This window comes from Balaenoptera borealis, assembly GCF_965194805.1.
Source record: "Balaenoptera borealis genome assembly, chromosome: 2".
NCBI classification, from domain to species: domain Eukaryota; kingdom Metazoa; phylum Chordata; class Mammalia; order Artiodactyla; family Balaenopteridae; genus Balaenoptera; species Balaenoptera borealis.
The window spans coordinates 61,665,444-61,687,565 of NC_138867.1; the positions used below are offsets into that span (position 1 = coordinate 61,665,444).

The window sequence follows — 22,122 nt, forward strand, 5'->3', positions numbered from 1 at the left end:
CCTTGCTCTATCTTATTTTGTTGCTGAGGTATCATTAGCAGCGCTGTGTTATACTCCTGTTCTGCATATAAAGGAGCCTGGAAGGAGCTCTTGTTTTAGCCTGAGGTCTTCCTGGGTTTGTGATAGATGTGCTTTCCTCTTAATTCACCACACTAAGTCATGAGCATATTTTCTTAGAAACATAAATATGTCCAGCTGCCATATTCTGTGTGACTTTAAATATTTATTCAGCACAAAGAATGATTTTCCTGCCGGGGACAGCGGTGTTTTGTGGGAACGAGGAGTAGGGCATCACCAATTATTTATCTGTCTCTAACTTTCCTAAGTGAATCTCACACCAGGGAACAGACATTTCCCTCTCCTCTTTTGTTACAGAAAATTAGAAAGATGGGAAATGGAGTTGACACCATTGATTCATTTTCATTTGCCCAGAATTAAATTATTTGCTTCCAGTCACTGTTAATTACGGGAATGATAATGCATCAGATGCCAGGCAATGTCAGAGTTAGGAGCGGCTCACTGAAGGCCTGGCACTGCTAAGCATAAAGGTCAGGAGAAAAATACACCAGCAACAGAAATTAAAATGAAATGTCAGTGTCTGTGTATGGTAGGAGAATGAACAGTCATTTCTCCCTCTGCAAATGGAGCCTCATAAATGCATAGTTCATAGCTGCTTGCAATATCCATCCATGAACCAATATCCATCCATTATTATAAAATTATAATAACCAGAGTACCTTGGCTTTGTAGAGATGATCACCACTAACTGGAATTCTTCAAAGTGTTTTATATGTAGAAGCTCATTTATTTCCACAACATTTTTTTAACAATTAGGTATGCAAAAATATGCTGCCTTTTTAAAATTAGAATGACTTTCACATGTGCAGTAAACCCCCAGGTCTTCTGAGTTTTAGTCTAATTCTAAACTATAAGGTTTTACTTCCTCATCATATGGGGAAAATGCAGACCCATTTAAAAATTTTCAACTTTTAAAATGTGTTTTATCAAACACCTGTATAGTACTTGCCCTATGAGATGCTGTGTTACACACTTTGTAAATATTGACTCATTTAAACCTCATGGTGACCCTATGAGGAAGATACTACTTATTCCATCCATTTTATAGATGAGGAGGTTGAAGCACAGAGAGGTTAAGTAACTGTCCAAGGTCACACAGTAAGTGGTATAGTCATATCATACCCAGGCAGTCTAGCTCCACGCTCGTAACCACCAGGCTGTGCTGTCTCAGATTCAATGAGAAATGACTATGATTTCCTAACACACAATGTCTGATACTTGATAGGCACTAAATAAACATTTTGAGCAGATCAGTTCAAGGTTTCTGACCCAAAGAATTGGAATGGAAAGACCTTTTTCAATATGGAAGATGAGGCAACAAACTAAATTATCTTTAATCCAAAAATAATCGCAAACCCAAATTGTAAACAGTGGGTCACAGTAAGCCTGTGTTGTCCAACAGGCCATACGTAGCCTCCGAGCACTTGAAATGTGACCAAATTTAGATGTGCTATAAGTACAAAATACATAGCACTGGATTTCAAAGACTCAATACGTACAAAAGAATGAACTGGGAGATTGGGATTGACGTATATACACTATTGATACTATGTATAAAATAGATAACTAATGAGAACCTACTGTATAGCACAGGGAACTCTACTCAATGCTCTGTGGTGACCTAAAGGGGTTAAGGAAATCCAAAACAGAGGGGATATATGTATATGTACTGCTGATTCACTTTGCTGTACAGTAGAAACTAACACAATATTGTAAAGCAGCTATACTCCAATAAAAAATTTTTTAAAAAATACATAAAGAATGTAAAATATCTCATTAATAATTTTTATACTGATTACATGTTAAAATGATAATAGTTGGATACATTGGGTTAAATGAATATATATTAAAAGTAACTATACCTGACTTTTTGCTTTAATTTCTTTTCTAGAAAATTAAAAATATTATGTGCCTCACATGGTATTTCTATTGAAAAGCACTGTCTTGGGCAATGCCTTTTACGAGAATTTCCAACAATGGTTGACCTTTTGGACACACTTTATTTCCCATTATACCCTTTGGCAAAAGAACTGTTGATCCCAAGAGAGAAAGAAGTAACAGAGGAAAAGATCTCCCAGACTCATAATTTATAATTGTGAAAAATTAGCCTCATGCACTTTTTAGAATTGACTCTGTGAGCTCCTTGAGGGTGGGAATGTGTGTTCTTCATGCCTATACCTCCAGCAACAGGTGATGTGCTTGGCCCAGAACTTGGCTGGATGAGGGGCTGCATAGGGGGATGATGGATGGATGGGTAAATGGCAGGTGGGTGGGAGGGTGAGAGGAGGAATGAATGACTAGATATATACCACAAGTGGCTGGAAAAGTCTGCCTGTTTTTTGACATCATTTCTCACAGATCATTAAAATGATTATCACCATCTTTATTCACGACACCATTTAGGTGCTGTGGGAATGCATGCTTCTAGCTGTCTCAGTAGGGAGGTTAATTTTTTTTTCAAGACAGCATTAGGATCCTGATCTCTGAATACACCTTCTCTCCCAGTGGCACCAGGTCTTTTGCTGTGGATATGCAGACCTGTATACATTTGGGAAGCTTAGGGCACCACCCTGATTGCAAACAAAGGTTAGGGGAGTTGAAGTTATGTGTTTTTAGAAACACAACTTTTACATGTTTACATCTCAATATTCTTAAAATAGTCAGGTTTAAACTGTAGCTTTGGAGATGGGAGGACTAAAGCTACCCTAACCACCCATCCTTTATGACTGGGCATAGGGGATTCCCTTCCTTATTTGATGATTGGTTCCATTACCAGGAAATGTTCTTCTCCTGATTCTGTCTTCTTTTTTTTTTTTTTTTTGGCTGTGTTGGGTCTTCGTCGCTGCTTGCGGTCTTTCTCTAGTTGCAGCGAGCGGGGGCTACTCTTCATTGCGGTGCGCGGGCTTCTCATTGCAGTGGCTTCTCTTTGTTGCGGAGCACAGGCCCTAGAACGCGCAGGCTTCAGTAGTTGTGGCGCACGGGCTTAGTTGCTCCGCGGCATGTGGATCTTCCCGGTCCAGGGCTCGAACCCGTGTCCCCTGCATTGGCAGGTGGATTCTTAACCAGTGCACCACCAGGGAAGTCCCTCCTGCTTCTATCTTGATTACTCATAATAAACATATGCCTTCTTATCAATACAGCGGTCTCATTTTGTGTGCTGACCCAGCCCATTCAGAGATGTTAGATCTGTGTTCTTTCATCTAAGCCTCTGTACAACCTCCTCTGTGATAGTCTATTTACTTCCATGAAAAGGAAGTCACTGAAAAGTTCATCTTTGAGGCTGTTTTTACTTCTGGGTCCAATTGAAAACATAATGGGGACTTCCCTGGCGGTCCAGTGGTTAAGCCTCCACGCTTCCACTGCAGGGGGCACGGGTTCGATCCCTGGTCGCGGATCTAAGATCCTGCATGCTGCACGGCGCAGCCAAAAAAAAGAAAAAAAGAAAACATAATGAATTGGTTCTGAATTGCTGTCCAACTTGCCTGGCAGTTCAGTGTCTTCCTTCCTTTTGTGTTGATTCTGAGTAAGGATTAAAAGGATATTTTTCATGTGACTTATTTGTAATTGTGATTCCCGGCATAGACTACACCATTCACTAGTCTTTTTATAAACCCGTAATACTTACCGTAATAAAGCCACCAGAGTCAGCTCTTATTATCTGTATGGAACACATGACTTTACAATGGTTATTCAACTTCCTCCTTAATTATGTTCTCATATAATACCCCATTTCCCAGTGGAAGGGGAAGACTGAGGTACAAGACTGGTTGACAGTCACATGGTGAAATAAGTTAGAATGAAATTACTCTTCATTACATGCTCAGCTGAAGAATTAAAGCAGAACAGAATTACTCGGTAGAATTCCTCCTCAGGACAAGAAGTCATCATTCTATCATTTCTCCCCTGAACGTCATATTTCGAGCCATTTTAAGTACAATTAGCCTTTTTGTCTACAACCTCCTTCTTGCACTGCAGAAACCTAACCCCCTCCCCCTCTTCGCCTCAATAACCAGCATACATCAGTATCACAAGGTACAGGGACAAGCTTAGTCCACCCCTGAGCTGTCATCAGGGCTGGAGTGATGCCAGGTGTGGCTGTGAAATTTGCAGGCCTAGGACAGTCAGGCTTCCCAGTTTTTCAAGGAGGTTTGTGGAGACAGTAATGCTTGGCCTTCTCCTTCATCCTGCTATGCTAAACCCATTCAACTTAAGTGTCTCGTGTTCCCAACAGAGGAGAAATTTTGTCTGTAAAGCTGATACACCCTTTGCCGTATACAGTATCTCATTTGTGAATTTGTCTTAAATTATTGAGGAAAATAAATATGTTTCATGATATTTACTTGATGCCTACTATGGAGTATTGCAGACCTTTTGAGGGATGTATTGTGTGTTCCTGCACATGCATGCACACACATGCAGTGGGGTGAGAGTGTGGTCCCAGTTTATTCTAGTGATGTGTTCTAATACAGATTTTTTACTTTCTTTATATTTCTATAATTAAAGTTGTAAAAACCTAAAATTAATAGCACTTAGGGAATAACTCCAGCTCAAATTCCAAATATCAACATTCTGTTTCATTCGTGTCAATTCAATTATTTTGAATCTGACTAATCTTCCACCTATAACAGAGTGTGCATTTCAATTATTATTCCCTTTTTGCCTCCTATTACCATGGATAATTAAGATTTGACCCTTTATGACAGCTAATAAAATAGACTTAATATCCAATTGTGAGAAAAATTCTTTATAAACCACCCTGATCTGATTGCTTCATTTATGTAAATATTCCATCAGAAATGAACTTGAGAAAACTTCAACAGCAGCTAACTGATCAGTATATAAGGAACAACAAAAAAGCTCTCCATGTTGACTGAATTTAGACATGTGTTACCCATCAAGCAATGTAAAAGATAACTATTTTATGCCTTATATTCTGGCTTTTTAATATAAAATATCATATTTTTCCATATTAAATCCCCATTGCAAGCATTTCTCAACCTCAGCACTATTAATATCTGGGGCTGGATAATTCTTTGTTGTGAGGGACTGCCTTGTATACTGTAGGATCTTTAGCAGCATGCGTGGCCTCTACCCACTATATGCCAGTGGCAACCTCTGAGTTGTAACAACTAAAAATATCTCCAGACACTGTCAAATGTCTGCTAGGAGAGGGGAGCAAAATCAGCCCTATTTAACAACCACTGATATGTGGGAATTTGAAAACTGCCATTTTAATATTTTTATCTCTTCAAGTATTCTCAGAAATTGTATCTTAGTACAATAAAACAAATAAGGAAATGTAATAGCCCCTCACACAAAATATTGAGGTAGAGTAGTAGAGGGAAACTTTGATTATATAAGATTTGGTGGTGAAGGGTGGCAACTAAGACATAGAGTAATTCAAGAACTCTTTGGGGGCTCTGTTGCTATCAGAACTAACATTCCAGCACCCCCAACTTCTCAGGTCATATTGGCCCAGGACATAAGATGTATGTTTCCACTCACTGGAGATGTTTAGGTCGTCAGAGCAGATTACGTCTCCCCTACATCACTGGAGAGTCTTTGGGAAATTCAGTTCTTCTGAGTAAGCACTTAGTGCATGCTCAGTGGGCCAGATAAGGGATTCAAAGATGAACACGATATAGCCCTCAACTTCTAAGACCCTCCCGTCTAGTGTAAGCACTCTGATGGGGTATGAAATGCTAGTAATAGTTAATAATACAGCATGCTGTAATGTTTTTTCTCTGCTTGAAGGATGTCACAGTAAGATGAGGAGTAATGTTTTCCCCAAAATAGATGATCAGCCCACAGTGAGAAAAGTGAATGCTTGGATTGTTTTTTAGGTCCCTGAGTCTGAAGGACCGTGCAAGGGATTTAAGCACACTCCCTCCCTCGTTCTTCAGACTCATTTAGCCCTTGATTTTAGAGTTCCTTGTGGTCTGCTTTAAAGACATTGAGACATCCATGCAAAAAAATCCAAAAAACAAAACAAACAAAAAAAAACTTAAAAAAGAGGCATTGAATCAAAACCAGCAGGATTGTTTAAAAGCCCTAAAGTTGGCGTTCTTTTATGCAACAGTGATTTCTTTAAAACTAACAGGTAAGTCTCCCACTTGCCTTTTTAGCCGCCCTGGTGTACATTCGTCTTGGTTCAGAGCGGCCTGGCATGTCCTGACACGCGATTGTGCCTTTATGAAGTGTACGTTATAGCTCTTACATACAGAATGTCCAGAATCCTGATGAAACGTTAATTAGGATGTGAAAAGTCAGTAAACACTGGGACTCTTTCTCTGCACTGAGAAGTGAAGGCACAGATTAGGAACCTGGGACTTCATGATGCACAGAAACAGATTCTTCACATCAAATGACAAAAGGAGTAGCATTAAATGATTTATGACACATTTTATTTCCCATTAAAATTGTGTGCTGTGATGGAACCATTTCAAATCTGTTCAAATCTTCGTTGAATTTTTAAATTCAGCTAGCTGTCCGAGCATGGTGTGAGGTCCTCAAGAAGCCAGGCAGAGAACTGTGTGAGTCTATGTGGTGTGGTTTATAGCCAGCTGTGACTGTTCATCACAGCATCTGCTTCTTGTTTGGGGGTCTGGTTGATGGACTTGGTCCTCGCTGGCTACCCCTGGTGTGATGGCGCTAAGTTGCCATGGGCTGCATCTGAAGTCATGCGGAGTCATACAGGGATTTTAGGTAGAACTGTCACATTCATAGCCCAGAGGAACAGATACAGATGCTTTAAGGTAATGATTTTTAAACTCTCTGAGGACTTCCCTGGTGGCGCAGTGGTTAAGAATCCACCTGCCAATGCAGGGGACATGGGTTCAATCCCTGGTCCAGGAAGATCCCACATGCCACGGAGCAAATGAGCCTGTGCACCACAACTACTGAGCCTGTGCTCTAGAGCCCGCGAGCCACAACTACTGAGTCTGAGCACCACATCTACTGAAGCCAGCATGCCTAGAGCCTGTGCTCCACAACAAGAGAAGCCACCGCAATGAGAAGCCTGCCACTGCAACGAAGAGTAGCCCCCGCTCGCCACAACCAGAGAAAGCCCACGTGCAGCAACAAAGAACTCAAGGCAGCCAAAAATAAATAAATAAATAAATTTATTTTAAAAAATAAAAAATAAAAAACTGCTTTATTTAGAAAAACATAAACTCTTTGAACAGCAGCTCTCAGCTCTCAATGTAAGAAATACATTGTGACTCATTATACATTTATATATATAAGTATATATAGTTATATATTAAATATATATGTATACTCACATACATATACAAATATACATTATATGCTATAAATATATTAAGGACACAAAATTTCATGAAATGATGCTTATCCTTATTACTTGAGTGTCACTCAAATATTTCATCTCTATTTCAATTCTTAAAATGCTGTTTACATTTACTAAATTAATTCTGTAGCCTACAGATTGAAAAACACGGTTCTAGGTGGTCTGCCCATATCCAGCAGTAGATAACTACCACATTACTATAAGCAGGGGCAGACTTCTGAAATGATGCCATACTTTGACCTACTGGTTGATGCAGAGTGACATTATGAACCCTGCAGTTCATTTGGTACATCTAGTTTGCTGCAGAGATGGCCTTTCTCTTAATCACATTTGCTAAGGTCACTGCCAGTACTTCTTTATCATATCAAAGGCTCTAAGGAAATCAGTTATTGCTAAATGAATAAATACATGAGTAACACCTTGACATCAAATTTACATGAAATGTCAATAGTTTTCCTTACAGAATTCTGAACATAAAGGAATCAATACATATTTTAAAAACTGTATCACTAGATGTTGTCTTTACAACTTGCTTATATTATTGCACATTTTATAAAAAGTTTAAGAATTCACATATTGTTTGGAATGATAGTAATTTTTTCCCATACTACCTTACTTTCTTAGGCAATAGCTCTTAAAATTTGAGGGTTAAGGTCAGTTTGAAATTCTGATGAGATCTATATGGCCCATCTCCCCAGAATGGACAAAACTTTTATTCCATAGACCCTCATTTGAGAACCCTTAACCTGGATAGAGGTCACTGTTCATTCCTCTATCCAGAGATCAGTCAGCATCTCTTATAATCACCCAGACTGGAAGGAAGCATTGTACTATTGGTATCTAAACCAAGAACTCGTACTCGTTCAGCAGTATCTGCTGGATTGGAACCAGAGCCAGTCTAGGAAGCAACCCTGTTGGTCCTGTGTTTGCCGACACATCAGCCAGATTGGGCTCCAGGACCAATGCTGTGGGGTAGTAAGTATAGGTTGCAGACAGCCCTCTTGAGGTGTTTGAAGCTGTTTCCAAAGTCTCCAGGTAATGGACAGGACATAATCATAGTATCTCTTTTTCTAATGTGTTAAGTAAAATATTCCCTAGATTATACCACATATTGTGGGCTTTTTTTTTTTAATAAATATCATGTAGAATGTTCAACAAGGAACAGAAAGTCCATGGAGAACTTAAGCTAAGTTCTGTAGAGCGCAGGAATGGGACACCACTGCCACCTTTTGGTAACATAGCTTAATTGCAGGTTCATGATTAAAGTTACTAAATGATAGAAAATATACCTTCCTTGATATGCTGGGATAGAGAGAGAGCATGTGTTGTTAGAGCTTGCTTTGGCTGTGCCCTTTGTACTTCACATTGGCTATACAGGCCCTGGTTTCACATATCCTCTGTACCTCTTGGCAGGATTGGAGGAGCCATTCCCACCGTGTTCTCCTACTTTGCTGAAGTGCTGGCCCGAGAGAAGCGGGGTGAGCATCTGAGCTGGCTGTGCATGTTCTGGATGATCGGCGGCATCTACGCCTCTGCCATGGCCTGGGCCATCATCCCACACTACGGTAAGAGGCTGGCCTTGCACCAGCCGGGCAGTCATCTTGTTTTATTTCAGCTTCCATTCCCATCCCTTTCCTCTCTCGTAAATGCTGTTATGAGAAAAACACTGTCATCATCATCTTTCTCCCTCTTGTAATGTCTAGGATTCCCACCCCCCTTATAGAGATCTGTACAAGGTAAGACTGTGCCAGTGATCATTTAGGAATACTTTTTCATTTTGCTATTTTTAATGCCACTGCTTTCAGTTGTTTCCTTTGTGCTGTCAATTCTGGGGTCCCCACGTAAGTGGAGGTGAAAGGATGCATAGATCATAATCAGCATATAAGGCAACATGACTTACAATTGTTCTGGGGACTGTCATGCACAGGAGGCACCCACAGGTGCCTTTATTCGTCTCCTCTGGGCTTAGTCCAAGGCTCAGCCCATGTCAGCCTCACCTCTTCTGGCAGCTCAGAACTGGGATGGGAGCAGGAAGAATCCCATCTTGTCAAGGACCATCAATTTGCAGAACTTAAGAGGTGACTCTACCACCCTTGCTCCACAGGTCCCCTCCTCAGTTTCTCCTAAGCACTTAACCGTTCCTGCCACCTCAGAATACTTGAAGGTTTCATGTTTCTGAGCAGTACTTGCCCTCTCAGAAGGCACAAGCTCCCAGTTTCTTCACCCACAAACAATGAAGTACTGGGAGAGGTTAACGGAATCTAGGAATTGAATTCAATATGTAAGGAAAGGGGAGGGGACGTGTTCTGGTTATATCTGTGCACGTATGAGTGTGTGTATGTGTATGAAAACAGGCTGAAGTTGGCAAACTATGAGTACTATGTATGTTAAAACCACTATGGCTTCAAAAACTCATTCTTTGTTCTATCTAAAATCTAATCAATCTAAAAAATTAGATTTCAAAAATTCACTCCTTGCTCATTTTCTGTTTTTCTGCTTTTTTTCTTTTTTTTTTTTTTTTCTTTTTAAGAACAGAGCAGCTTTTCATTATAAAGCATAGTTCTGTTAGGTGAATTTAACTCGTTGCTAAAATCAAAGACAAGACATACTTCAGTGTTCAGATGCATTGTGATTTGTTTTTCATACTGAGCTATAAAATTCATGTTGTCACACTCTTTCTTTTAATAAACCTAAAAAGTTATATACAAACCAAAATTGTATTAAACAACAACAACAAAAATACACAAGACATAAGAAATTGGTTACGGGGCCTGAAGAGAACTTTTCTTTGCCAAACATTTGAGTGTGATAGGTTTCTCATTTTTAGACTCTTTGGTCTCTTCTGGGCCAGAGATGCCCTCATATAGGCAGTTACCCATATCCACCGTGAGGCTTGTCCTCTGCCACCATCTGAGGAATTAAAGGAGATTCTCCTCCTTCATCTGGGACCTGAGGACCTCAGCCACCCTAAGAACCTTCCCCTGTATGGCGGTGTCTAACGCCCGCCCCACTCAGCTCGCTGTTCCAAATGGAAGAGTCACTTAGCTACCACGTAAGGAATTGCTCCTTAGGAACTATGTATCAGGAGACAAAAGGGAGATGCAGGGCCTGGGCAGAGTCCGGCTGTACCCAGCATTGCCCCCAGAGCCACCGCTAGTCCATACGCAGCCTTTGTGTAAATGGAAATAAGGTGCCAGGTGCAGATCGTCACAATTACAGCCCCACTGGCCATCTCTGCCAGGTACTTGCACAGAGCACAGCCTGGCAGCTGGATTCCTTCTGAGGCCAGAATGTTCTGTGTCTCAGCCTCTGGTGACAGCACAGCTTCTTGGCTCCTGGCTTTATTGCTGCCCCCTTCCTGGTCCTCCCTTCCCATCACATCTCAGAATTTCTCCTGCTGGCCTCCCTAAACTCATAACTCAGGTTGGCCTTTGCAGTCTGCCTGTTTCCACCAGGCCTGGACATGATTGCTTTTGTTTTTGATTTTGTTTCCTCAGTCAGTATTCAGCTCCCCGGACTCCTGCCTTTCACACATCCCTGCCCTTGAACTGTGAGGAGCCTTGTGGAGGGCTCCAGGTTTGTCTCTGGCCTTGCCAACTGTCAGTGGCCGACCCACAAAAGATTAGCATGATCCCCACCTTTATTTTTCCCAAGCACACATAAGGTATTCTTATTTGAGCAAAAAGGGCCACCTAAACCATATATAACCAGAAAGAGGGAGGTTGTGAATCATAAACAATGCTTGAAAAGTTACAAAGACAGTCACAATACAACAAAATTAAATGTATCTGAGGCTGACATTAATTTCTGTATTGAAGGAACCAATAACGACCTGGTTAAGAAATCAGTAACAGAAAATTAAAACCGTATGCCCATGCTTTACTGAAGGCTTTCCATGGCCAGAAATGTGGCAAAAAAACACAAAAAAACAAAAACAAAAACAGCAAATTACTGCTGTCAATCCTGTCTGTGTATTAGAATCAACAGGGAAGATTTTTAAAATACCCTTGCTGAGTTCATTTTATACTCTTGCAACTTGAAGAGTTTTAATTTTTTCAAAATAAAAGAGTTTAATTTTAAAAGTCCTGTGCTGAGGCTTCTGGGGGATGGTGCTCTGTATCTGGATGGGGATGGGGTGGGTTTCAAGAGTATTTATTCATAAAAATTCATTCAGCTGGGTGCTCAAGATTTGTGCCTGTCACTCTATGGAGGTTACACTTTTTCATAAGCACTTTTTAACAGAAGTTTACCACTCCCCACACCCCCCCTGAACATACCCGTGCTTGGGTCCTACCGCAGATCAAATGAGTCAGATTCTCTGGGCTGGGGACTCAGCATCTATCCTTTTAAAGCCCCCAGGTGGTTCTCACGTGCAGCCCAGATTGAGATTCGTCAGCTCTGTACCTCTCCCAGTGGGTGATGCCCGAAGCCCCTGGGACTTCGTCATGTACATACAGGGCAGCTCTGAATGGGAGCAAAGAGCGAGCCTGACCTGCTATTCAGTTGGTGTTTGAGTTTTAATATTGTTGGTTTCATCCAGGCTAAAGGGCTTTTCCATTCATCCAGTTCAGAATCACACTTTAAAAGTAACTAACATCTAGATATCTCTTCTTTCCAATGACACATCTTTTTACTCTACTTAAAAAAGACAAAGGGTTAAAAGTCCATGCACCTTCCCTATTACCTCTGAAAAAATAAGAAGCTTTCTGTTTTCCCTCTGAAATTCTGCAGGGTATAAATGATGCCGCAGCCCACAGAAATAACCAGAGAGCATGCAGGTCCTTGCCTGTCTATCTTTCATTCAGGAGACCCCTGAGCACCACCCTGTACAGTGTATTGAATTTTCACCCAGCAGGGAAGGAATTCAGGCCACAGTAAAGCAACTCAGAGTCAGGTACTGGCCCCTCTCACACTGGTAATAACATTTGCCCTGGAGGGAAGGAATCAGTAATTGGCATCCACGTGGCAAGGATGTCAAGGGATAGATGATGCATACAGTCATGGGGAAAGCAGGTGCTCTTGTGTTTCTGGGCGTCACCTTTCCGCATCTGTGGCTGAGCAGTCAGTGCGTAAGGCCTGAGCATGTGCCGTGAGACCAGAATTCTGGCTCCAGACAAGCTTCTGATGCAAAGCAGACCTTGAGCTGGTCACTAAGGATGTTGAAACGAAACCTGGAGGGATTCTTAGGAAGTTAGACACAACTTTCAGAAAGGGTGTTCGGACCCTTTCTGCAGGGGCTGGCTAGTTAAGACTTGGGCTGTGCCAGAAGTTCCTGATGGACCTCGGGTTCACCTGGCCTGCAGCCAACCAAGTTTCTGTACAGGCGTCAGATGACGATGCGCTTTACCTTCCCATCACTGCTCTTGGGGCTGCAAACTTCCCTGGAGTCAGATGGACGCCAGCACCTGAAGGTCCGCACTCTGACAGGGCGTTAGGGGGCAGAATACGGATGTCATCCCACCAGGCACCTTTCCCGTCCACCACCTCCCTGTGACCAGCTCCTTCCAGCCAGCAGCCTCTGGACCCTTTCTCCCCCTGTGGCAAAGAGCAGTCCCCGTAAAGTAAGGGAGGGGGAGAGAAGAACCCACCCAGAAGTCAACACCTTGGCCTCAAAGCTCAGGGGCCTGTAGCAGCTGAGAGCAGGTGTTAGAAAGTGTGGTTCCTCTTGACCCACACCCATTCTCAAGCCAACGACTTCTGACCCACAGACTGGCTTCTGGTTCACAAAAGGACAAGCGTTGTGTCAGGGAACAGATGGCACAGGTGCCAAGGTTGCCCTGCAGCCTTTCTCCCCTCCCCCACATCCCCTATCAATCAGGACACCTCAGCATTGAATGGAAGCCCCAGTGCCTTAAGGGGAAAGTGGGACAGGGAGCTGAATCCCAGGCCCTTTCCCTCCTTGGCTGAGAGCTTTCATTGAGTCCCAGGCTTTGGAGTTGCTGCCAGGTTCCTGTGCTGTCTGCTCCATTAAACCCTCTGTCGTCATTTTCTTTCTTTCTTTTTCTTTTTTTTTAACATCTTTATTGAGTATAATTGCTTTACAGTGGTCTGTTAGTTTCTGCTTACATTCACTTGCACGTCAGATGAGGTACTGTCCCCTGCCGAGGTGGTGACCGTGCACAGCAAGGACATTCAGTTAGCTAAGTGGGAAGGCTCTCAGCACGAAACGCCTCAGCTCTTAAAGCCCACAGCACCCGGGCTAGAGCAGCCCCACTGCCTCCATCGCCTACCCCATGCTGCAGACCTCCAGGGCCAACTGGGGACGCCCATAGAGCCTGAGCCCAGCCCAGCCCTCCCCCTCCAGCTATGTGATGTCTGGGCTTAAAAACACACGTAGTCCCAAGGTTGTCTGAATTATCAAGATGTCTTCTACTTCCTTTAGTTACAAGAGGTGTGAAGCTAATACATTTCTTCTCCCTAATGGTGAAACTGGAATGAAGGGAGGAGGGGATAGTCGAGTAGCTGTCTGATTGAGGAAGGAAACGGGGAAGGCTGTGTACATTTTGTTGACAAGAAGGAAAGCACTGTGGCCAAGGGCAAGAGGCAACAGTGATAGCTGATTTTGAGTCTCAGCCCTGCTGCTTCTGGGCGTGTGAGCTTTGTCAAGCTTTTCAGTAACCCCAGCCCTGCTTCCGAAGTCAGCATTTTGAGATTGAGTGTAATGATCATGTTAGAGCACCTAGTTCATAACTCATGTTCAAAAATGGTAGCTGTTATTGCTAACAGGTTCATATCCTACACGGGATACCCAGACTCTGTCAGCACAGCCCAGTGTGAGCTCAGAGCTACGGGGAAAGAGGGAGAATGAGCTAAAATGCGGAAAATGTGTAAAGTTTACCTAGAGGGTGAGAAGATCAGAGGAAGCAGACAGAAGAAAAAATAAGAAAAAATGTGAGATAATGAGAGAGAATCAAGGAAAAAACAATACTGTAACATCTTGACTACCTGCAACCCAATGAATCAGAATCTTCCATTCACTTATTTGTTGGATGAATTAATACTCAAAAGGGCACATCCTATATAAAGACTCATTTTAAAGGCCTTGGTGCCACTCCCTGGGTAAAAAGAACAAGAGCCTGATGGCCCTCACCTGCTGGCATACATGACCAGCTGACCTGTGGGTTATTACATGGACATCCCCAGAGCCAAGCTCTGTCTCAGCTGCAAGGTGTCCTACACTCTGGACACAGGTAGTCCACATGGGTTTAGATATGACAGGCCCTGGTTCCAAGCCATCTCTGCCATTCTCTAGCTTTGTCACCTTTAGGGCAGTTACTTAGGCTCTCTGACTTTCAGTTTCCTCATCTACAAAATGGGTATAATACCCATCACAGGGTTGCTGTACTACAGGACTATATACAAAAAAAGTGGTTACTTAGCACAGTGCCAGACAGAAGTAGTTCGTTAAGTGTAGTTTTTTCTTTCCACAGATGGGGCTGAAGTTGAGGTGGGGGAGGAAGAAAGAACTGGAATATTAAAAAGATTTTACTCCCCTTTTCCTAACTATGTTTTCTTAACTGTTCACTTATCATTTGAAGGTTGTGGAGACGGATAAAATGGGGAAAGGCACAGGAACGGAACTTGTAAGGCATGCCACAGTATTCTGCGCCCACTCCAGGAAGGCAGGGGAGGGATAAAATGAGAGCTGGGATCCCACGCACCAGCCCAGCCAGGACAGGCAGGCAGCAGGTGACCCCAAGCCCTGCCGCCCAGCTTTGCCATACTTCACGGAATGTCACAGCCCTGAAGATTTTATGCTCACGTGTCTGAGTAAGACACCGAAAAGGGAATCAATTCGGTACATCAACATACACCAATGTGATTTCTTAATTTGTCCATTTTAGGAAAAATCCAATCTTTCGTTTTAACAAAATGACCCTTGGACTCGGATTTCCTCCACTCTGACTGCCATGCAGTCATAAAATACATCAGCACCCCACCCCCCCCCAAAAAACCCCAATAATGATAGTCTTTAAGGGCTTAAGAAATGAATGTGAGATCAAAAAGGCATTATCACAGTTTAAGTGTATGGCCATTTCTTCTGTGAGTATGTTCCCTTGTTCATAGTACCCAGAACAGAAGCAAGTATTTCAGAAGTCTCTCATTCTTTTTTATTTTTGTTAAACAAAGAATTACTTTATTAATACAAACTATTAATACATACGCACAGACTATAAAGTGCTAAGAAATTTAAATATCTAAGTCATAGCAAACAGGTGGCAATTCCACATCCAGGGTCGACAGAATGCTTGAGGGAGACTGCAACAGATTAGACTCCCAGGGTGGAGGAGGCATCTTCAGAGGTGAAGGGGGGCCCAGGTGTAAGAGCTGTTCAAGCTCCCTCTCCTCATCAAGGATCATGAGAGGCACTCCATTCAAGGGCACGTGTGCAATCTGGTGCTCTTCAGGCAGGTCGAAACTCTCGAAATCTAATGGGTTGAAGGGAAAGAATTTTTCTATTTCTGGATAGGTGTCATCTGAGGCAGGAACAGAGCTTTTTGCCTTAATGGTCTTCTCAGTCATCTTTTTGGTAGAGAAGGCTGTCTGCTTCTGTTTGAGGGGTCCATTAGTCTTTATTGACTTTTCTGTAGCTCTGTTAACAGGCCCCAAAGCCTTTCTGGCAGCTTTAGGTAAAGCTGGTGGAGCATCAAATATTTTGCCAACATGTGGTGTTGAAACCTGAGATCTCCCATCTAAAGCTTTGACTGAAGGCCCAGACCCCAGCTTCAGCCCATCCTTAGAAGCCACACGGGTGCCTGGTTCTCCATTTTCCTTGTCAACATAGATCAGAGTAGCCATTCTGGATTACGCTGGGAACAACGGCCAAACTCTTCCTAGACACGGTAGGTCTCTCATTCTTAAACATAGCCACGGGCCAGCTCTCCACCCCCAGCCCTCCTGTCTCTCTCCTCACCCTAGGTACATCACCTGGGGAAAACATGTTTATCAGCTAGGGTGCAAATAGCCCCTCTACCCACAACAAAACCATCCACTGCTACAGACCCAAAAGATGTGTCTACTTCCTTGAGGGATGGAGAGTTCTGCACAGTTTGGGGAAGTGCTTTTCAACTCTCACTCTGACCTTTGAGGTTTGTATAGTGAACTTAGAGGAGCTGCCTCTTTTGCTGTGCATCAATCCAATCAGCATGGAGCTCAGGCCATAACTCTTCCATTCAAGCTCCCCGGAAAGGGAGGGGATGTCGTCATTTGTTGAGACCCTTCCATGTCCCAGGCATTGTACCAGCCACATTATTTTTTTTCAACTTTAATAATAAAATAGCCAGTTATCTTACCAGCAAAATTCAGTTATAGCCAGAGGAATTACAATTTGGGAAACACACGCTATGGCAGACCATAGGCAAATCCAGAGATCAAAGGAGGGGAGCTTGCTTTTATAGAGAAAAGAGGGGAGTTGGGAGGGGCTGTTCCAAAGGAAAGTTCATTGGAAGAAAGCAAGAATTCAGGGTGCTGACCGCTTCCCATTGGCTGGGCTGTGGTGTTTCTCATTGGCTGGGCTGTTGCTGGGCGAGGAAAATCTTCCTTCTGGGTAGTAAAGTAGACTTCTTCCTGTTTGGGGTACAAGGTACTCTTCTTTGTGCGGGGCATGCAAATAGATTTGAAGACATGCAAATGGTGGGGAGTGATGATGGGTGAGAGCTCCCTCTACTGGCCTTCCTGACTCTAATTTTAGTTGAGGTTTTTCTTACTGATTTTCACATCTTATACACATGATCTTAAAATGGAGAAATGGGCTTTAAAAATATGGCAGTTTTCTTGCTTGTGTTTCATGTTAAGAGCTAGACTCCTATGCTGCTAACACTGCTAGGTGACACTGCAGAGCTGGGATCTATAATCCGTCCCTCAGGTAGTCAGGTGGAGCCTACAGACTTCCTTTCAGAATAATGTTTTTAAATGCAGAAAATGAAATAAATAGGATTATAAATGAAACCAGTTGTTTCAAAATACAGTTATCAAAATGTATTAGCATATTAAGTAACAATACCTATTGACAGGTCTAATAGCTACCATAATTTTGAAGTAGATAGGAGCATAGAAGCTAAAAATCAACAAATGCTTTCTTCTGAATCCTAGGGAGTCACTGGACTCTAGGTTCTTCCCAGAATCCCACCTTGCATTTCTTCACCATCTGTATGAGTTAAGATTAGGATTGACTAGATATAAAAGAAAAAAAAAAGTAACAGGCATAAATAAGTTAGAAACTTGTTTTATATCACATAAAAGAAGCCTGGATGGAGGCAGTCCAGGGCTGGGATGGTAGCTCCATGGTCATCATCAAAGGTCCCAATTCCTTTTATCTCAGAGTTCCACCATTCTTAGCACATTCCAACCAGGAGGTCCACATCTTAGGCAGCACAGAGCAGGAAGGACATATAAGGGTATGTCTGTGCTCCCATGAAGAATCTTCCTGGAAGCCCCACACAGATCCACTTAAATCTCATTGGCCAGAACCCCAGCACATGACCATAGCTAGCTGCAAGGGCATCTTGGAAATGTATAGCCGACTCCTATTCTAAGGAGTAAGGAGAACACAAATCAGGATAAAGTGGATACTGGGGGACAACTGGCCATCTCTTGTAGGAAAATCTTGTAGGACTGTTCATGTATTTCATAATCAGAAGTTTAAGTATGGTCTTTTTATATTAGTTTCTGTATGGATGCAATGGAAAGCAACTCCAGCTAACTCAACCAGAAAGGGATTTATTGGAAAGCCACTGAATAGCTCACGGAATGGTCAGGAAGGCTGGAGAACAAAGCTTGGAAAAAACAGCAGGAACTGAGGGAGTCCTTCCTTTGGTGACTGGAAGGGTTGTCAGCAAACTCAAAATGTCAGCACCTGAACCCGAAGAAAACACTTACTGTTTAAGAAAAATTAGCTCAAAGTATTCAGCTTCAGTTTCTAGTGTAGAAAGCTTCCAAGGAGCTTTGATACTGGTTTGATTGCTCTTCAAAAGTCATGGGGGAGAGTTTTCTTTGCAAGATGCAGTCCTTAATAAATCATAATTACTAACACATGACATTAGAGACAAGCTATCCCAGGCCCTCACTCAGATAAGGTGCTTAGCATACACTAATGTGTGTCAGGAGGAGAACCTGGGCCCATATGAAGGTCGGTATGGTTCGGGCTAGTATGGCCTTTACAAGGTGGTTTCAGAAAATGTAGGTACAAGACTCTAGAAAGCCCCAGACAAGTGAATCCTCCGAAGTATTTCAGTGAGCGAAACTTTCCCGGTCCTCAGATCACAATTGACTACTAGATCCCTGAGACTTCCCCAAAGCAAATGTGAATCCCAGCCTGAGAGCAGACTGTGTCTTCCACGAATCATGGAGAACTTGATCTCCAGTAGAGATAGTGGAAACTACACTAAATAAAAACAGAAAAGTTGGTTTCATTTACTATAGATAGAAGTGCCTCCTCCAAAAGCTGTTGACATTAGGGTTTGTCTTGTAAACAAACAGTGAATACACTTTAGAGTATAAAAATTAGTTTAAAAATTAATGGCAATACCAAATGCCAGTGAGGATGCAGAAAATGCATGTCTCATGCATTGCTGGTGGGAACTCAAAATAGTGCCACCACTCTGGAAGATAATTTGGGGGTTTCTTTAAAAAAACTAGACACACCTAACATACAACCCACAATTGCACTCCTGAGCATTTATCCCAGAGAAATGAAAATGTATGTCCTCACAAAAACTTGTACATGGTTATTCAGAACACTTTTATTTGTAATAGCTCAAAAGTGGAAACAACCAAAATGTCTACAATACCATAGAATTCCACTCAGCAATAAAAGGAAATGAACAATTGATACAACAGCTTGTAGAGACCTCAAGGGCATTTTGTGAGTGAAAAAGCCAATCTCAAAAGATATAAAACATTCTGGAAAGGACAAAGATAGAGATGGAGAACAGATTAATGGTGGGCAGGGGGTAGGGGTGGTGAGGAGAAAGGAAGCAGGTGTGACTACAGTGGAGCAGCCCCCAGAGATCTCTGTGTTGATGGAATCGTGTCTTGATTGCAGGTGGTTGCATAAATCCACACATGTTATAAAATGACGAAGAACACATTATACCACAGTCAGTTTCCTACCTTTGGTATTATACTACAGTTATGTAAGATCTAATCATTTCCAAGCACTGAGAGAAATTAAGTGAAGGGTACATGGGATCTCTCTGTACTATCTTTCCACCTTTCTGTGGCTGTATTTCAAAATAAAAAGTAGAAAACAAAATTAGTACTACTCTTTGAAGGGCATTTTCACATATATCATCTTATTTATTCTAATAATCTTGGGAATAAAAGCAACAGTAAGTGTCATTCCCATTTTTGGAATGGAGAGCCTGCTGCATAGAAAGTGTGTCATTTCCCAAAGTGACACAGAAAATGGAAGATAAGCAACTGGAACCAGTCTTCTGGTTCTCATTTCTTCAAAATGTTCTCCAGACATGCCAAAGCTAAGAAACGTCCTCAAAGAACGTCATATAGAGGGTTATTTGGAATCATTTTTAAGGTCTCTACAGTGTGTGTATATGGCCCATACGGCAACCATCCATCCCCTCATCTATCTGGGTGACGCTGTCACAGCCCCTTGCCAAGCATTCTAAGCGCTAAGCCTCCATCATTTGCCATAAGAAAAACCAGTCACACCCAGAATTCTGTTATTTTTAAAACTATCCTACTGAAAATGTTATGAGACAGAAGAGGTTTTTACATCACACACCTTTTATCCCACAACTTCATAAATTCTCACTTGACATTTGTGTTTCCTACAAAGGCTATATTGCGTCTTCTCTCTCCCTCTCCCCACACAGCGCGTAATTTCACTGGCTTCTGTCTCCTTCCTCCAGAAATCTAACTGCATTGCCCACCCCACTCTCCTTTCTTATGCACAGAAATTCAGCTCTGCCCAGCTTCTAGCTCCAAACTTAGATACTCCACCTGTATTACTCTGCTTGGGCTGCCATAACAAAATACCGTAGATTGGGTGGCTTAAACTACAGAAGTGTATTTTCTCACAGTTCTGAAAGCTGGGAAGTCCAAGATCAAGGTGCCGGTCAGTAGTTTCTGGTTGAGGGGACTCTTCCTGGCTGTCTTCTTTCTGTGTCCACATATGGAAGAGAGAGAGATCTCTGTCTTCCTCTCCTTGTATCCAATTAGGGCCCTACCCTTATAACCTCATTTAACCTTAATTACTTCCTAAAGAAATTATCCCATCTCCAGATACAGTCACATTGTGGGGTGGGGTTTTAACATATGAATTTTGTGGAGACACAGGTCGGTCCATAGCAGCACCCGCTGAAAGGGCCTTCCAGCAAAGAAGGGGCCTTCCAGCCACCAAAAGCACCCCTCTGCTTTCAAGGCGTTGGGGATTATTCATTTTTTTCTAATGTTTTTCTTGTTAGATACCTACTATCAAACCTAACTCTGAAGCACTTACCTTTTTTCTCTCTAAAACAAGGTCTTAATGATAGCCTTATGGTTCCATAAGAGCTCCCCAACTCATCTCTCTGCACATCTTTGTATTCTGAACTAGACAAAGTGTGTGTGTGTGTGTGTGTGTGTGTGTGTGTGTGTGTGTGTGTGTGTGTATGTCTTTGAAAAGAACTGTCCTGAATATAGCCCTGCTGGGCTGAATTCGTCATTAACCTAATTAGGTCTCTTATCCAAGGCTTACAATTAGCACCATTACCAAGTCTTGGTAACTAACTTCTGTGCGTCTAAATTAACTGTCACCTGGGGGGGACATAAAAATTGTCATCATCTTCTAAAATGTTCCGTGTTTGAGCATATGATCATTCCCCGCATTTCCATCAATAATATTGAACTGCCTTAGAGGGCAAGAGATATTTACAGTTTTGTGGAAAGGTAGAGAAGGCTTCCCTGATATCTTAGGGTACCAGCTACAGAATCTGGACTTCGTTTTTCTGCCATATGCATATCGGGGTCCCCAGAAGGAATACTCCGTTCATTTGCCCAGACTGTTAAGGTGAAAGGACGTAGAGCTGCCATCTGTTTTCTTTTTTTTAATAAATTTATTTATTTATTTTTTGGCTGTGTTGAGTCTTTGTTGCTGCACACAGGCTTTCTCTAGTTGCAGCGAGCCGAGGCTACTCTTCGTTGTGGTGCACGGGCTTCTCAATGCGGTGGCTTCTCTTGTTGAGGAGCACGGGCTCTAGGCACACAGGCTTCAGTAGTTGTGGCATGCAGGCTCAGTAGTTGTGGCTCATGGACTCTAGAGCGCAGGCTCAGTAGTTGTGGTGCACGGGCTTAGTTGCTCCTCGGCATGTGAGATCTTCCCGGACCAGGGTTCAAAGCCTTGTCCCCTGCATTGGCAGGCGGATTCTTAACCACTGCACCACCAGGGAAGCCCTGACCATCTGTTTTCTACAAGCACAGTGTTCTGTCATTTGTAAGGAGTAAGCCAAACTTTGATTTTTACATAACCTACCAGCAGAGACATTGGTGCTGAATGACCTGGAAGTTTCTATTCTCTTATGGGCTGATTTAGCATTTATATTTTATGCAGCTGTCTCTCTGTCAAAATCGAGCTTAGATTTGCTCTGAGTTGCTTTTAGAAGGTCTCAAGGCAAGCCCAGTTAAAGATGCAGGTGTGGTATCTTAGAAAATATCGCCATTCAGCACAACTGGACCCCACTATGAGCGTACCTATGTAATTAATTCCTGAAGATACACAATTAATGCCTAGAAGAGCT

At 42.5% G+C, this 22,122-nt stretch overlaps 1 protein-coding gene and 1 pseudogene across 2 annotated transcripts in view; one reads left to right on the forward strand and one right to left on the reverse strand.

Moving 5' to 3' along the window:
* The window catches only part of SV2C (synaptic vesicle glycoprotein 2C), a 251,350-nt gene that overhangs the window by 133,882 nt on the left and 95,346 nt on the right, over window positions 1-22,122 (forward strand). Inside the window, exon 4 of the mRNA XM_082376648.1 lies at window positions 8,801-8,952. Coding sequence (XP_082232774.1) covers window positions 8,801-8,952 — 152 coding nt within the window. The remainder of the gene's footprint in view (window positions 1-8,800; window positions 8,953-22,122) is intronic.
* Window positions 15,519-16,226, reverse strand: LOC309622450 (securin pseudogene; annotated as a pseudogene). The gene has a single exon. The product of its transcript is annotated as a securin pseudogene (transcript).